This window comes from Scomber japonicus, chromosome 11 (assembly GCF_027409825.1).
Source record: "Scomber japonicus isolate fScoJap1 chromosome 11, fScoJap1.pri, whole genome shotgun sequence".
In the NCBI taxonomy this organism is placed as follows: domain Eukaryota; kingdom Metazoa; phylum Chordata; class Actinopteri; order Scombriformes; family Scombridae; genus Scomber; species Scomber japonicus.
Genome location: NC_070588.1, coordinates 31,364,812 through 31,383,780, shown reverse-complemented (window position 1 = coordinate 31,383,780; position 18,969 = coordinate 31,364,812). Strand labels below are relative to the sequence as shown.

The 18,969-nt window shown below is 40.3% G+C and overlaps 1 protein-coding gene across 1 annotated transcript in view; it reads left to right on the top strand.

Moving 5' to 3' along the window:
- The window catches only part of rab3gap1 (RAB3 GTPase activating protein subunit 1), a 308,505-nt gene extending 290,166 nt beyond the window's left edge, over window positions 1-18,339 (top strand). Inside the window, exons 23-25 of the mRNA XM_053328440.1 lie at window positions 2,546-2,661; window positions 4,161-4,263; window positions 17,287-18,339. Coding sequence (XP_053184415.1) covers window positions 2,546-2,661; window positions 4,161-4,263; window positions 17,287-17,535 — 468 coding nt within the window. The 3' untranslated portion in view covers window positions 17,536-18,339. The remainder of the gene's footprint in view (window positions 1-2,545; window positions 2,662-4,160; window positions 4,264-17,286) is intronic.
- Window positions 18,340-18,969: the final 630 nt, after the last annotated feature.

The following is an 18,969-nucleotide window of genomic DNA, read 5'->3' as shown; positions in this document are numbered from 1 at the left end:
TCAAAGCATTGTGAAGGCCCATGTTGGGTGTTGACGTGATGTGAGAGGGAGATATTGGGGAAGACCAAGGTTCCATTACAGCACATTTGACCTCAAAATAAAATACAAAGTAAAAGAAGCCTGATAATAAAAAATATTAATAATAAAAATAATAGCTGAGTAGTTATTCACTAAACAACTATTTTTGCAATATCTAAGCAGTTTCTTCACATTACATCTCAAATCTGAATATGCCATCGGATTGCCCATGTAGGAAAACCTATAAAAGCACATTTAATTCATGTTTTTACCTTGTCTATTCAAAAAGATACACTGAAAAATAGATTTCAGTCTGGCGGCGGCGGCCATGTTGGATTTCTCAATTTTTAGGCATTTTGGGGCTTTTTTGAGCTTTATATACAGCAGATTTGGATTCAGCACCCCTTAATACCCCTAGAAACGTTGTATATTATGAACATTCACAGAATGCCTTCGGGGTTGTGATTTTGTGAAAACTGACCCTGACCCCTATTATGACCATTTTAATTTTCATGGCGAATCATTGAAATTCAGCGCCTGGCCACGCCCCCTGGGAATGACGAAAACTCAATGTTTTAATAACTTTTCATCTCCAAGGTCTGTAGATGATACTGACTCAATGTGAAGTCACTGAGGTCAAATATGAAGGAGGAGTTTGTTCAAGTATGCAGGCTGGAAACTCTCAAAACAGCGAAATGGCCAACTTCCTGTTGGATTTGGAGTATGGCCTCATGAGGCTTTTTTGCAAGTCTTGGCATGATACATGTGCCTACCAAATTTCGTTCATCTACATCAAAGTGAAAGGAGGGGGGTTTGGTTTTGAAAACTGTTAAGGGGCGGTATAGAGTCATTTTGCCACGCCCATGCCCAAGACCTATATCAGATCATAATTTTCGCCAGACTTGACGGCCCTAATAATCTTTGCAATTTCAATAGGGCCTCGTCTGCCATAGGTTGGTCTAATCAGCAGCAACACAGATCTATCAAGATTCTGTGCACTCACACATGCTGCATTTATAGTCGCACAAACACACATGCGCAGTCACTCTCTAGTGCACGCTCTTGCTTGCTCGCTCCAGATTCTGGGAGATTGTGTCTCATTTGCGAGCGTCAAGGAGCCCCTATCAATATGCGGGAGACTCACAGAACGTCCAGGGAGAGTTGAGTTGTCTGCTTTTGTCCTCCCAGTAGCTTATGAAGGGAGGGGGCAGGTTGTGTTATGAAGCCTACACTGAAGCCAAAAGCAAAGTTATATGGTTAACTAGCTGCTAGCAACTTCTAATGAAATCGAGCAAGTGATCAACATAGTTAACGTCACGTTACTTCAAGCACAGTCATTTTTGCCCTGAGAATTCAGGGCCGCTGTTGAATGGGGAAACACTGAACAATGTTCTGCCATGCACTGTAAATGTCCCACATATAAGCAGGAACAAGCTTGTTACTCACATAATTAATCTCCACCATGTTTAATTCTGAATGAGTGAGACAAAGCTTTGACTTCTTACAATAATCTTACAATAATGTTCCGGAGACACTGAACGTATTCAGGATTTCCCAGAAAAATCTGTGCTGATTTCGTTTTGTTTGTGTCACAGCTGGCTGCAGTATCACACAGCAGGTGAAATTATATAATTGCAACTCCAAACTGAGACAGAGGCTGCATGCATTTACACACAAGGCACAGAACAGTAACTTAATTAAAACCAAATCGGTCAGGATCTGACGGTAATTAATGTTCTATGTTCTGCTGCACATCTCAGCTGTTACACACAGACTCAGTTTTATAGATGGGATTGTTCATAATAAAGCTGCCCTTATGGATGAATCCTGAGCTACCATCAGAGGTTTCAGGACAATTTCAGAAGATGTCAAATGTTTGGCATACAAAGTTTCTCTGACTGGCAAAACACAACTTAAAAGTTGTCACTAAACTCAGTAAAGTTGGTAAGCTGCAAGGAGTGTGACTGATAAAGCAGCTTGAAAAGAAAATCAAAACGCTGCATCAAATATGTGAGAGCAGGCAATCCATTGACTTGGCTTGGCTGCTACAGTGCAAAGGACAGAACTACCAAATGCTAAGGGACAGACACAGACTATTATCCACAGGTTTGCATCGCATGTGGAGGATCCAGTTGCAGATTTATCCAGTATACTCCCCTAGGTATGTCTTAATACTACTTGACTAGCTGCAAAGACTCCCAGAGCCTTTCTTAATGACGTTTCGTATTGGCTCCACATCAGCACTTGATCGAAAGCAGATAGACCTGGAATGGGAAGAATAAGTCCCCTTTTTTTTGTAATTACATTTTGATTGCCTAAATTATTTGGAACTGTTTAATATATATTACCCTAAATTTAAAACCACTTTGCACTTCAACCATGACTTACACTTTAAAAACATTAAATACAGTGACCAAAAACTAAAATACTCCCGCCATTTATGGACTGCATGGATTGGGTTCATCCATTCATGTAAAGTTCCTCCAGCTCCTAATCTGATGCATTTGTGACTTCTCTCTGTCTGTAGGATTTCATTAACCAGTTGATGGCCGTGGAGACAGTCATCACCCGAGCTCGCTCACTCAAGGCCAAGTTTGCCATTAGTGAGGGTGAGAAGGCAGAGGACACAGAAGAGCTGGAGATGTAAGTTGCACACATTTCTATCTTAGCAGATCTTCAATCACAAATGCTCATATCAAGGAATTGACCATTTATAGCAAATTTTATTCAGTTTGGTGGAAAAGTCTTGCTATTACAGGGATAATTCTGCTGAGGAGAAATTAATTGCATCTTTAATTATTCTGGTTTATTTCAATTTATGCTAACTTTTTACTTGCAAACTCCATTATAAAGACTTAGGGAAATGTCATACTGTAAATTGGGTTATGCTGCAGGAGCATCCTACTGTTTTTCAAGTAAATTTAAGATTATATGAAACATTTCAAATGTTTATCTAAATAGATGAAAACACAGAGACAAGCTGCCTGTAATGACTATTATCGCCACCTGCATGAGGATCTAAATCTGGCCCTTCTTGTACGTTGGTTTGTTTATATGTGTGATTCTGGAGAAGAAGTTGAAGATGAGATACAATTATCTGTGTCAGCAAGTTTACATTCATAATTTATGAAAATCAGGGTGCCTAAGCCAACTGGACAGAAAAACAATATGCTGAGAGTATATATCATGCTGGTGTAATTTATGGTCATGCTGCTTCTGTCTTCTGCTGTCTATATTGGACTTTCAAAATGGATGGGACTCAGCTCCTTGCACATGCAAGAGAAGTAAAGATAAGATTTTCCTCGAGTGTAGAACAATTACGCTTTTTACTGTAAGTGCAGTAGATGCTGTGAGTTAAAAGCCAATTAGAGTAATTTATCAAATTCAACAAGCTTCAACTGCTTTATCTATAGTTAATTGTTATTAATAAGCTAAAACAAAAACTGTTTTTTAATAGCCTAGCAATTTAGCTTGATTTGCCACAGATTTTAAAATGTGGCAAACCCCCACCCCAAGCCAGCCCCTCCTCTCTCTACCAGCAGCAGAGAACAGGAGGAATAACTGATACTGACTGTTATGTTAATTTTTTTTTAAAGTTTTTCGTTCTTTCTAAAATTTACTTTTTTGGTGTCAGGAATATTATTTATTTTATTGAGATTTGTTTCCAGTGAGATATCATTCAGTGTAAACAGTGGCTACACCCAGACTTTGGGAGGATGAGCAAATTGCTCTTCAAATCACTCATCATCAATTCACTATAAGCCTCATTTTACCAGTTTTACCAGTTTCTTTGTGATCATTATTTTTTATGCGGCACAGTGCAATCACTCACAACAATGTGAAAGATTAGTTGAGGTTGTAGCGTATACATATCTGTTTTACTTTTTCATGCTGATGTCTGAGTACACTGTGTATTTAAGCTTTTGTATTTTTTAATTATTTTTTAATTATTTTTTCTCAACCAACTCATGATCAGATAACTGTTTCCGAAACTGTTTCCGGCAAAATGTTCTGAAAAAATAAAACACAGAATTTAGACAATTTTGAATGAAAGAATGTAACCACCACACTGACCAGTGCTGCTGAACATGTTCAGTGACCACACCAGTGCCACTGGAATGATATTTGACATCTTTCTCCAGGTTTGTGAGCTCCCTGCTGGAAGAACCAGAGGTGGAGGTGATTGGAGCTGGTCAGGGGCCAGCAGGCAGCATCATCCACAGACTGTTTGTCAATGCTCAGAGGGTAAGCAACCATTAACTCCCCTGCTGTGACACTGTTCACTCAGACTTGTTAATTCACTAGCATTGTGTATTGTACCATGTGAAAACACCAAGGCTCTCATTTATGACAGTTGCATATGCCCAAAAATTGGGTTTGAAAGAGGCATACACCACTTCCCAAGCAAAAGCAGTGATAAAAACAAACTTGACCAAAGAATGTGTGCACCCATACACAAACTCTGACCCATTTGTTCAAACATTTTGCAGATGTTATTGTCCTTGTTTATTCAGTGCACATCTTCACATGCAGTAGGCGATTTGAGGGGGATGGTGTTCCCCTTGTTGGCCAAATGATCAAAATGCGTCCCCTTTGTTAACCTGCCATCCCCTCTCTGTCAGGGCAGGGATGCTTATTGAGTATGTTCTGCCTGACTCATTGAACCTTTACAGGGTTTCCCATTTATTTATTAAACTGTAGCGGATCGGTTGATAGGTTGACCTTCGGTTACTTTTCAAAACGAAAAAGACAGGTGAGAAATTAGCTTGGATTTGATTCCTGTCCAGACTATGCATGAAAATTAGCCCATGTTACACAGGTACCTTTTCTTAGGTGACTGCTTTACATGAAGTAACGTTAAATATCTGTAAAGTCTCCACAACTAAAAATATGTTTTTCTTCTTGTTCATTCAGTTAAATGTTTGCACATAACACATTCTGTACAGTGAAGCTCAGAGTTTGACACTGTAGGCTGTTTACACATTAATCTGCTCAAAGTGGAAAGTTTCTCTGTAGTGATTGAAAACCAAAATTTAAAGGGTGGGCGGTGTCTACAGTGTGTGCAAGATTTGCGATATCACAAATTGTTTGGAAGCCAGATTTGTCCAGTATTCAGCATACATAACTGTGATGTAGAAACGTGAAGTCTCCAGAGCACATACACTGAGAATGGACTTTACAGTGAAGGAGCAGACGTCTTGTGTACACACTTGTGAAATTAAATGATTAGATTATGAAATTAAAATTATTTTTAATGAAGTAGAAGGTGTAGATGTGATTTTAAGGTTTTTAACAAAAATTATTTATTTCTTGTGGAAAAATCATATCAGACATAGATTCAAAGTAGAATGGGCCTAGCCTATTTAATATAGGCCTACTGTACATCTTAAAACATGTCTAGAGGAAAACTTTAGTAAACAAATAATTTTATACAGTCCACTAGCAGCACTATTTACACTGTAGCTCTGTGGGAAACAAAGCTTTAAGTTCATACTATTACTTTTGTATAGAATGGACAAAGTCATAAAGTAGGGCCAGAAGGAAGAGGTGAAGGAGGACGAGAGAGAGCAAGCAGTTACATAGTAGGATCAGTCAGAGAGGACACATTTTTAAGTTCATCTTTGAGTTGAGTTCAACTAAGCATGTGGGCACAAAATCCACTGGTATTGTTCAGACAAGTGTTGTATAAAATAAGCTATTTGTTGGAAATTCATGTCATTACTTTTGTAGAGAATGAACAAAGTCAGATAGCAGCAGCAGGGCAACAAGGTGGAGGAGAGAGAGGAGGCAGTTCAAAAGCAGCATGGCCAAAAAGAGCTAGGCAAAGCGTTTTTATGAGCGACTGACATTGGTGGTGGTGGGGTGGTTAACAAGCTGCATCCCCCTTGTTAAAAAAAACCCAAATCGCCCATTGTTCACACGTATCACAGCTGAAGCAAATGAAGGATCATTATAGAGTTCCCAAAGGTTTAATTATGTTTCAACTCCACTTTAGGACATAAAAACTGGCAGATGGATTTAAAACCACATTATATTATTTATTCAGGGAAATTAACTGAGAACAATGCTCTCTTTTGCAGGAACGCCCTGATTACATTCGCACAGTTACACACATTCACACCTGGAAGCTGCCCAGTACAACCATAGTCTGATCTGATCGCACTCCACTGCAGCAGGTGGGGTTTAGGGCCTTGCTCAAGGGCATGTCAGTGGTGGTAATGAGGAGGGGAAAGTGCTGCTTCTCCAGATTCATCCTGCCGGTTCGATAAATTGACATAAAAAGTCATAAATTTGCTTCTCAAACCTTTAGGCCACACCTATATGTACTAACCCAGATGATATTAATGTGCACAGATAGGAGGCAGTATTACTTTCTAACTAGTTCTGGATTTCAGCTGATTCCTTGCCTTTCCTTGCCTTGGTGTACTGCTTTTTCTTAGTGTGTTCAATACTCACAGCAAATATGATGACGCGTTCAATACTTATTTTCCATATAAGTCGGTTTGAAATTTGGAATTAGAAGCAAAATTAGATGCTTGTGACTCAAATAGGTTGTTTGGGGAATTATCATCTCTGATTGAAGGCTGTCACAACACCTGGTTAGGTCTCAACAAGCCCTCAAAAAGACTGTGAAGCAACATGTTACATTTTTTAAATTCAGTTTTATTTGTATTTGCCCGAATCACAACAAAAGTTGTCTTAAGGCACTTTTAGTACTTAAGCATAGATCAGGTATTAACTAGGCTATCCATTGTCAGTTTACATGGCTTTGGCTGCATAAGCTCACAGTGACCACTACTAATTGCAGATGAACGTTTAATATCCATGAGTATGATTATAAACAGTACCACTGACTATCCCTGTAAAAAATTGGCCACAATTTTGAGCATTGACCATACATGATCCAGCCATATACTAGGTTCAGACCTTGTCTTGTTTATTCTGAAAATGTCTGTCTTATTAGCATTACAACAATTGTGTATGCTGTTGAGTCATGCTGGTCCTCAAACCCTCTTCAGACATACAATTATGTGCTTTTTCTTTTTTTGTTGTGCATTTCTTCCATTCGACTGTTTTTTTTGTCTCCCCCTGCTGCTTACATCAAGCTGGCTGACTTCACCAGTGACGAGGTAACCACCACCAATGAGACTTTTCACCCCAACTACCACTGTACCCCTATTCCTCTACATTCCCTCAGGAACATTACAATGATACATCCAGAAGAGCTTTGCAAATGGATAGTTGACTTTGTCTGTAAGACAGAAATAAGTATATATTATAATGGGTTCCGGAGGTTTCTGTGTACTACAAGAAACTATTTCCTCATCAATATTAATCATTTGTACAAAAATGTGCAAATATGAATTATTTCATGGAAATAAAGGGTTGCCTAGTGGCAAAATCCATTTACAGTGTTAACTATAACTGTCACTAATCAATATTTTAATACACACACACACACACATTCTTCTCCAATGCTAAAAATCACTGCACACATGACAGTGCCCAAACAGTCCTTTCTAAACCACAAATAGACCTCTTTCTAACCACACAAATCTTAACAGAAATGTCTGTACTCTATTTTTTTCCCCCTCATGTTTCTCTGATGTGACCTGCTTTGAAAGCAGGATATTTTTGGTGACATGGAGGTTTGCACAGCAAAATATTAATACATGTGATAGTTTCAGTCTTGTTGCTCCTGTGTGGCACTTACAGAAAGCTGATTCCCTGTAGTTCCATGTCAGCGTCTTTGTGTCTTGGCCCTCTTCGTGATTAACACATCCCTACCACAATAAATAGATACATCTGTGCATAAAGCACATACTCAGAGCAACTACACTACTCAAAAAAATTAAGGAAACACTTGAATCACACATCGGATCTTCCATCCATCCATCTATCCATTTTCTGCCACTTATTGCCACATTAGGCTAAGTAGTGTGACCCAGACATCCTCCTCCCCACAAACATCCGTCAGCTCCTCCTGGTGGATTCCGAGGCGTTCCCGGGCCAAAAGGGATGCCTCTACCGTATTCTGCGTCGGGGTCTCCTCCCAGTCAGACGTGCCTGGAACATCTCTAAATGGAGGCGTCCAGGAGGCATCCTGACCAGATGCCCAAACCACCTCAGCTGGCTCCTTTCAATGCGGAGGAGCAGTGGCTCTACTCCTTGCCTTCCTGGGATGTCTGAACTCTTCACCGTATCTCTAAAGCTGAGCCCAGACACTCTCCGAAGGAAACTCATTTCAGCCGCTTGTATCCACGATCTTATTCTTTCAGTCACTACTCTCATCCCAACTGCTTCACATTCGGCTGCAAACCATCCCAGTGCCTGTTGTAGGTCCTGATGTGTTGAAGCCAACAGAACCACATCATCTGCAAACAGCAGATAGGCAATTCTGAAGCCCCCAAACTGGACACTCTCCTCCCCCCGCCTGCGCCTTGAGATCCTATTCATGAAAATTACGAACTGCAGAGAATGCGGACACAGCTCTCACAGCGGTCGTCTAGGGACCAAATGGCTTGCAGCAGCGACCTTGGTACCCCATACTCCCGCAACACCTCCCACAGGGTCCCCGAGGGACACGGTTGTAAGCCTCCAACCTAGCCCCCCCAGTAACCCTGCAAGGGTGAAGAGCTGGTCCATTGTTCGACGGCGAGGACGGAATCTGCATTGTTCCTCCTGATCGAACAATCGGACGGAGCCTCCTTTCCAGCAGCCTATGCTGAGCAGTGTGATCCCTCGGTAGTTGGAACACACTCTCCGGTCCCCCTTTTTAAAAATGGGGACCACCGTCCCGGTCTGCCAGTCCATGGGCACTGTCCCTGTCCTCCATGTGATATTGAAGAGGTCAACCATGACAACCCACAATGTCCAGAGCTTTCAATATCTCAGGGAGAATTTCATCCACCCCCGGCGCCTTGCCATTGAGGAGCTGTTTAACTACCTCAGTGACCTCTGCCAGGGACATGGATGAAGATTCCCCCGGATCATCCATCTCTGCCTCCTCCACCGAGGACATGTTGACTGGGTCTAGGAGTTCCTTGAAGTGCTCCACTGCCCGACATTATCAGGTCAGCAGTTCTCCACCCCTGTTAAAAAAATTTGTTGAGAACAAAATGACATAACAACGGTCAAAATCATCAACCCACCAAAGTCCGTATTCAGACAACTTTGGTGTCATTTGGAATCGTTCGGACGAAATTAGCTCCAGTGGAGCTCCGTGTATATCTGTACACGGGGCACCGAAGCGCAGCCTCTTTATAACGCATTATCTGCCGCGAAACTAGTTCATTTCACCAATATTTTGTTATGATTGTTATCTTCCTATGCACTTGAGACTGTGCTGGGAGACGCAGCAAACCTTCTTGTGAGCGCATGTATGGATGTGCCATACTGGAAGAGCTGGACTACCTGTGCCTGATTGGGCTGCAGGTACCACCTCAGGCTACCAGTAGTGACAAGGATACTAACAGAACACAAAACTAGAAGGAATCAGTCAGGAGGGATAAGGAGAGAGCCATTGTCTGTGGCCACCACATGCAAAACCATTCCCTTTTTGTTGTCTTGCTTTTGCCTCTCCATTGCACCTGTTGCCACTTTCATTGCAGGGGAATTGATTCACAATCACATGTCCTTCCAAAATGGACAAATTAATATCCTTGAAGTTTAACTGACTTGGTGTTATACTGTGATGATTGTGTTGCCTTAATTGTTTTGAGCACTGTATCTGATCAGAGTTTAAGGTGTCATACCTTTCATTAGATTATGTTTTTAGCTTCCATCTTCCTTCCTCTGAAGAAGCCTGTAAATGGGAGAGGAGTTAAAATAGAATACAGTAGGTCAGAGGTATGCATAGCATTTTACCTCCTAGATAGCAGTCCTGCAAGATAGTGGATAGTAGGTTGCTTGTCTGTTCTCATTGTGTGTGCGTGTGCGTGTGCGTGTGTGTGTGTGTGTGTGTGTGTGTGTGTGTGTGTGTGTGTGCGTGTTTGTGTGTGTTTCTTTTTGTGTATGTGAACATCATATTGTGGTTACATAATCTTGATTACAGAAAAACTACATTTAAGTATACACACTAAACTTTTTGAATGAATCAGTCTGATGTCTTTGATGGCATCTTTGTTGTCCATGCCAGCTGAAATTGGCAGCTATGACTGGGTTTATGTGGTATGTATAAACAAAGGTTTCTGATCACTGTCTGTAAAGTCGCATCTTCAACTTATGTCATAGAACATAATAATAATAAAAATTAAAGCTGCAAGCAGCGATGAACGGGCCCTCGCGCACCCACGCATGTCGGGCTGCGGCTCAGTCGGAGAATGTAGCATCACCAAGGTCTTATGTCTCAGCTGAGTTAATTTCAGGTGTAAATACTTACAATTATGAGAGTAATTAGTGAAAGAATGAAGCAAGTTACTTCCTGTTGCCAGTAGGTGGCGCTATGACTGTCACTAAATATGAGACTGTACATGTGTTCAGACCAGGACACTGAACAAGCATCTGAAATTTGGAAAAGCTCAGACCATGTGGAGTCAAGTTATGAGGGTTTGAAATTTCATGGTGAGACATCGAAATTCGCCGCATCACCACGGCAACCAGGAATGACGGGCGAAAAAGCTTTTGATAACTTTTCATCTCCAATGTCTCAAGATGACTCTGTGTGAATTTGAAGTGGATGGGATGAAATCTCTAGGACTAGTTTGTTCAAATATGATGCCAAATTCGGCATGAAAATCAATAATTTGATTCAAAATGGCCGACTTCCTGTTGGTGTTATGGTATGTGTCCAAGAGACTTTTTTGTGCGTCTTGACATGATGAACATGTGTACCGAGTTTCGTTTCTCTATGTCAATCTGTGGCGAGGGGCTTGATTTTATTGATTTTGCAGGGGGCGCTAGAGAGCCATTTTGCCACGCCCATTTATGCAAACCATAAAATATCAAATTTTTCGCCAGGTTTGGCTTGCATGCAAACTTTGGTGACTTTTGGGGCACGTTTAGGGGGTCAAAAAGGCTGTTACTTTGTCAGAAGAAAAATAACTAGGATAATCTTGACAGATAAAAGGCTGTTACTTTGTCAGAAGAAAAATAAAGAGGATAATCTTGACAGATACAATAGGGCTTCACGCTGGTCAGCACTCGGGCCCTAATAATATATTATTGATCCATGTTACAGTGAATAGCTCATAGTAATGAATCCCTTGTGACCCAAAGGTAATCAGACCTGGTCTGAGTAGACCCAAGGATAATTTGATTCAGATCCAGAATCTATGGTGGACTTGTACAGTGAGAAAACAGCAACATTAGCAACAGCATGGTCCACCAATGAGCAACCACGCAAGAGCAATAACATAAAATCAGATCGATCTTTGTCACATTTAGAATGTGTAGTGAAATGGTATATTGCTATGTCAGTGTTTTTTAGTACAGTTTTAATGCAAGTTCCATGTTAAAGAGCCCGACAGCTTGAACGAAACAAACTTCTTCTCTTCCTTCTCATGGGGCAGCTGTGGCTCAGGAGCTAGAGCAGTTGTCCACCAATCAGAAGATCACCGGTTCGATTCCTGGCTCCTCCAGTCCACATGCCAATGTGTCCTTGAGCAAGATACTTAAACCCAAATTGCCCCCAATGGGGAGTAGGACTGTGATATTGGCTCCCTGACAGTAACACAAAGAGAGCATAGTTGGGCTAGCTGTTGTCCCTAACCATTTCACCTGCTTTCAGCCAGCAGCATATGTGGTATATGTCCTCAGGACTGCTGATTACACTAACTAGTCCACCAGGATGTCAGTCTGTGTGTAGTCCCTGAGAGGTCCTCAATTATGTGAAGCCCCCAGATATTTAAAGCTCCTGTCCCCTCCCCATTATTAGGCTTCCTGACAGATATTGTCCGATTATAATTGTGACAGGTTGTCCATGTAGTTGTTGTTGGAGATCACTTCCACATCATAAGCAAATGTCACTATATTTTGAGTTATGAGTTTCTACATAGCCAGGTGTATACGGAGTACAGAGGGGACTCAGGACACATCCTTGAGGAAAGCTGATGTAAAATGTCAGAGTGGATGAAATGTGACTGCCCACACACTACCAAAAGACTGCCTGTCATAAAATGTAGGTTACAGCCAGTTGCATAAGGAGTTCAGACCCAGAGCTCTGGGTTTAGGGATAAGCAGGGCATGGGGATAATCGTGGATATCTTGAGACATATAAGTATAACGGACTGCGCTGGGGGGAGGTTAAATGGAATGGTAAATGGACTGTACTTAATCCTAACCCTAACCCTAACCACTTTAACACTACATGTCATTCATTCATTCACACACATTCATACACTATTGACAGGAGCTACCACACAGGGTGCCATTCTGCTCATCAAGAGCAATCTAACATTCATACATATATACATACACCATTGGCGCAATCATCAGGAGCAAGCCACCAAGGTTATAGGCCATAAACACTGAAGCTATTTGGTCTGAACCTTGAGGACATATCCAAAGATGCTATCTGAGCTTCTTGTTTTTCAGCAGTTTACTCTCTTGAAGGACTTCTTAAATCATGCTCTGAGATAAATGTTGCTCAGCCTTTCTACCTCACCTACCACTGCACCTGCATCATCTCCCCTAATCTGTTGGCACCAGCAAAGTGGGGAAAGAAGGCTCATCAACCAGGGATGTGTCAGCACTATCCATGAAAGAGGGAGGCCCCTCATAGTGCCTTACATTTGTATCAATTTTGGATGTTTTTTATAAACTCTTGTTATCAGGGCACCACCTCTTTGTTTAAGAGGAAATATCTTCTTTTCTTACTAATTGGCTTATTACTAGATTTTAACAAAATCAATACATTTTGAAAAATCTGTCAAATTTCTGAAGTTATGAATTCTCCAGTGTCAGGGACCGTCCTCATATTCACTCCAAATCAATACACACACACAAACAAATATGATTATATGGGGTTTATTAACTAAACAATCAATAAAGGCTAAATGTGAATAATGAACAAAACAAAAGGAATAAACAAATGACTATATGTTATATGTTCTACTGAATGGAAAGATGATGATTAATGGTGGAATTAAACAGAGGTTTTGGGTTCTACTGTTATGATATGAAAAGGGATTAAAGGGAATGAATACTTTAGGTTTAATTCAGTTAAGCTCTTAACCTAACACTAATGATTAAATGATAGATGGTTTAGTCAGGCTACTTATCAGAAGACGAACCGTCAGCTGTCCGCGTTTGTGATTTTGAAGGAGTTCAGTGGGATGTAATCTCGTTGGACACAGGAGGGTCCCGTACCAGTCAGCTGGCCTGGGCCATTGCTCATTACGGATTAGCTCTCTGGAGGCTGTCTCTGAGATCCAGGCAGTGAGCACGTGAGATGGTTTGATGCTTTTGGTGGTGATGAGCGCAACTGATTTGACTTAGTTCTTTGCTCAATGTTTAACTTAAAAAGTCATAGCTGGCCGAGCGTCAAACTCTCAAAGTCCGTCAAACATAACGAAACTTATCAAATCAAAAGTATTAAATGTCTTTGGTTGACTTTAGCAAAAAGGCATCAAAAAGAATAGAGTTAGGCTTCAGCTTGAAGGCACAAAAGCTTGCGGACTACAAAAATCTAGTGCATAACTAAGTTTTGAATTACGCCGCAAAAAAAAAATAATTAAGAGATTATAGCTGATTGATAAAAATATAAAGCAAAAATAGAGGAATAGTAATTTAAGATAGTGCTGGGTGGTATACCGTTTCACACCAAATAGCGGTGTATATTTTCATGATGATATGAATTTTTAATGTACCGCCATACTGGTGTATTACATTACACAACGTTCGGAAAGCTGCGCACTTCTATTTACAGTTAAAAATATTTTGTGTGTGTTTCAGCTTCTGTCAAACTAATGGAGCTGCGGTGGCTTCCGGTTTAAGCTTTCAAAATAAAACCTTTGTTATTGTGCTCTTCTTATTTATCATTAACAAACAAAGTTGGGACTGTAAATTACGGGAGATTCCCGGGAGAAAAGACAAAACGGGAGGGCCGCGGAAGATGAGTCTAATAGTGATGGGAACGGCAGTTCTTTTTACTGTACTGAATCTTTAGAATCCGTTCATTAAAATGATTCATTCAAAAGATTCGTTCACCGAATTGTTCAGTGCTCTCCAACTCCCTGAACTGATAAACAGCCAAATAATCAGTCATTCAGTTCATGATTCAGCCCTGAGGTTCACGTTCACTTACTGAGGGACGGTGCGTTCAAGGACTATATTATACAATCATTCGCGGGAGACGCAGCGCTGCTTATACATGCACTAAAAATATTACAGAGTGAAAGTGTCCTCTGTGCACAGTAAAATAACATAACATGATGCTACACTGATGTTAGCAACACAGCACTAATGTTAGCAGTACATGTACTGAACGTGAATCAACTCCTCAGCCCTCAGTGCCCTGAGTCAGTGAGTGACTGACACAGCGCCACTTTCAGCAGTTCGCGAACTGATTCGTTCGCGAACGATTCATTGAACGACATGCTGAGGATGTGAATCTTGTTCACGTACTGTGCTGAAAGTGGGCTGAATCATGAACTGAATGACGGCGAATCACGTTCACGAACGAATCATTGAACGACATGCTGAGGACATGAATCTCGTTCACGTACTGTGCTGAAAGTGGCGCTGTGTCAGTGTTGTCGTTCACTGAGTGATTCGTTCGCAGTGAACGAGTGAGTGAGTCGCGGCAGTTCCACTCCCGACCGGCAGCCATGCTCGCGGCTGAGCTCAACTGAACTGAACTGAGAAAGGAACGAATCAGTTCATGAAGTGATTCAGTTCACTTCGTTCACTCAAAAGATTTGTTCGTTCGAACGACACGTTCGCGAACGACACAACACTAGAGTTTAAAATACGGGAGAAACCCGGGAAAAACAGTGTTGGCAGTTATGATATTACTACTAGTGTGAAATTCTACAATATTCACTCATCATGACACTAAAATAGTCAATCCTAAATCAATCTACTGCAGTAGATTTAGTAGTTCCTCTCTCAACCAGTAGAAGGTGTTGTGAACACCTGATTAGGCATGAAAAAAAAAAAAAACGTCATATACCGTGATACCGCGATATACATTTTTGGTCATACCGCCCAGCACCAAGTAAGTAATAGTAAAGTAAAACTGAGTGAAGACAAGAAGACAGAGACTGTTGTCTCCAGCCATTTTGTGCGAAGGGGCTTGGCTTAATTTTCAGGATTGACCCCTATTCTTTAACCAGTCATTTGGTCGTCGTTCACATTTGAGTATTTCGTACTGTATAGCATATCATTCATTTTAATACAAACGCAAACACAGAATATGTGATGACATACTTCCATATCATTGGGCCCTCCCACTTTGCACCTCTATAGACTAAATATAATTTCAGCTGAGATTGACTCGGGTCTTTAAAAACAGTAACCAAGTTTATATGTAAACATTTCTAGCTAACAGCAGTAACATGGAGGGTACTTTTTATATTACTGGTCTACTATTACTGTTAATCTGATCTGAAGAAGCCAAAATTATCACACTGTTAAACTGCAACAATTCAGTTCAGCCAGGAACCACAGTGGTCATCATCCTCCTGAACCATCATTCTGAAATGTTGAGATAGCTCCAGTCAATAGAATTGAATAGAAGTGTAGCGGACACAGCATCAGTACAGCTCAGAACATCATCTGGTCAGAGTCACCTTTGACCCTCAGATGAGTAAATTGGACCAGGTTTGAGACTGACAGGGTCTCTCCCTTGGACAAACATTAACATTAACATTAACATTCCATGGAGCAACCAAAAGTGACAAGAACTACATAAAAGTAACGAAAGACAGATTTCGGACGTCATAATACATCGGAGAGACTCATCAGATTAGAGTTACACAGACCGCGATCATAAACTAAAAGACACATTTCTGACTTTCTCCCCTCTGTGTCTCCTGAAACCACACAGACCATGAAAGTGATAAAATTAGTGTTAAAAACTTAAACAAGAATAATTTATTGATTTATAAATTGGCTAATCAAACAACCAATTAAGTAAAAATCTTTTCCTTCTTACGAAGGTGGTGCCCCTGGCCACCACCTTCATAATTGTGGACTAGTCTAATAGACCTGTTGCACCAATCAGACAGTCCATGGCACTTAAAATAACACTACAACAAACTGCTGATTTATCATCCTTCTTGTGATAGCTTACTTGAAGTGTTAAACTTTTCTTAAAACCAGCAGACATACAATAACAGCCTGACATACCTAAATGAAATCTTAAGTCTTAACTTTGCAAAAATGTGGTCTAAATGAATAATTCAACGTTTTTTCAAGAGTGAGATTCCAGATGAACATCAATCTTATGTCTGAATTAGTTTAGTTTAGCATAAAGACTGGAAGAAGAGGGGAAAAGTTAGTGTCGCTTTCTCCAGGATTCAAAAATATATCTACCAACAAAACCTATTTCTGTTACAACAATATTGAGGTTTCATACCCAACCATATAACAACATAGTGGGAAAAATTGGCTTTTTCTTATCCTCCTCAGAGTCAGACACATATTAATATTGATAGTCTCAGGGCATTCAGTTGCACGTAGCCCCCTGACACATTTAGCCTTTCATAAAATTAAAGTAAAATTAATGGTGTCTAAGATAAAGTCCTGAATAAATCCTGCCTTCATGAAAATTGAAACTTTTTTACAGTGGTGTTGACTCAACTATACGTATTTTGGTCGCTCTGGTTGTGTTGTTGAAATGTATTGCATTTTAATAAGTTGTTTCTATTGTTTTGTTTATATTCTTTTGATCAAAGAGAGAAGACTAAGAGGTATTTTGTTATTCAGTCCTTCATACACCATCCTCTGCTTGAAGTACACAGCAAATGAGTATCAATCCGCTGCTTTAATAGTCCTCAACAAATGCCCTATGTCCTCCTGAGTAATGTTAATACTATAAACTTTCAGTCACCAGCTGTTAAAAAAAGAAACTCTGCTGAATTGTAATGTCACAGACAGGTGAGGGAGGTTAGATAGTATTGACAGACAGACACAACACATTGTGTGTTTTCAAGGATTTCAGCCTTTAAAGTTATTCTTTGTGAAAATGTAGTGCTTTTAACTAGCTTACATTGTTTAAGTGGTGCATTAGGCTGAAGTTTTTCAAAATACAGACAAGGCTCTCAGACTCCTCCTGTCAAAGTTTTTATTGCCAGTTAGTAACATTTCAATTCTCTGCACTATTAGGCTGCTCTCCTTACACCACTGGAGGAAGACTTCAGCCATGCAGCCAGAACAGAGGACAAGAAGTCAACTGTAGGAAGCAGCAACGTGCCTGACTTTCCTTCTCCAGCAGGCCGGGAGGTCCTGTTACGTACATGTGTTCCTCGTCCAGCATCATACTCCAAGGCTCTACCTCAGCGGCTCTTTTGCGTGTTGATGAGAGATGAATTCAGGCTGGCTGGGGCTTTCTCCTCAGACACTTCATTCTTCTAAGAACTAACACCCATTTTGAAGATATTTCATCTGAAACAGTTTTCCATTAAACAATTATGATTTGTAGCCAAAACTGGAGGAGCTGTTAAGAACACATTATTCTATTTTGTTAGTGGATCCACTGTGGGTTAATGAGTTTACAGTTCAAAACTGGTGGATGTTTTCATTTAGGCATAACATAACTCCCCTTAGCCAACATACTTAATGATCACTGTTATCTCAAAATACACACAAAACACAAAAAAATTAAAAAAATTAAATAAAATGCAATGTTCAGCAGCGCTGATGTTATGGACACACTGATGTTCAAATCTGTGGATGAAATTGTAAACTTGATGTGCCAGTCCAGGTTGGACTTTCATTCACTGTCTGGCGGGCTGCTTGCAACTGTTAATTTGGCTCATTTAATCGTGACGGGAGGGAGGAGACAATATCTATCCTATATCTGAAGACCTGAGAACCTGCTGTAATTCAGCTGTCTGACAAAAGAAAAATATGTTCTGACCACATTCCAAGTGACAGAAAAACATTTTTGCATGCCATGTCCTATATTGTCATATTTTTGTGGTGTAGTAATGGGTTAACTGGTCCCACTTGATATGCTGATGGCATTCCTGTCCTGGCATCAGTGTGTGTAGATTTAAAATCTCTGAAATGCAATGATGTACTTATGATTGGAGGTTAAGTTAACCAACTCTTTAAATTCTTTGTAAGTGGATATGTAGGCACTGTCTGTGTGTATAGTACGCACTTAATGTTGTTTCTTAATGTCCTCTTATTTAAAAATAAACCTTTTTGCTGTCTCACTAATTCTGACTGTGTTGTCTACCAGCTATAACTAAAAAGATGTACTGTATACTTTTTCTGCTGAGTCTGGGAATCAATGAAGTTCGATATTTGTACATGTAAAAAAATAGAATTTACATTTTTATTTTATTTTTTAATAACTCTCAGGTGCTTCAGGTAGAGACAGATACCCCTTTCACACCAAAGGAGTTCCAGTGCATCATCTACCACCAAAAGATACATACAGTTGTGTTCAAAATAATAGCAGTCCCACATCACTAGCAAGATAAATCACTGTTTTTGTTAGAATTTCAACTTCTACACTGCAAGTAAGTTTCTTTTACGGTTTAGTAAAGGTATAGAAAACCAACAGACCCAATAGGCATGACGTGCATGCTGCGGATTCTGTGAAACTGAATCATTTACTGAAAGGGGCGTGTTAAAAAAAAATAGCAGTGCTGAGTTCAATTAGTGAGGTCATTGATTATGTGAAAAAAGAAAGGTGTTAAACAGGTGGCCCGTATTTAAGAATCAAGGCTGTGAAGGCATATGAAGCTGCATATGCTGGCTGTGCATTTGTCCTTGAAAAACGGAGTAAAATGGGTCGTTCAAGACACTGTTCAGAAGAAGAGTGTTCTTTGATTAAGA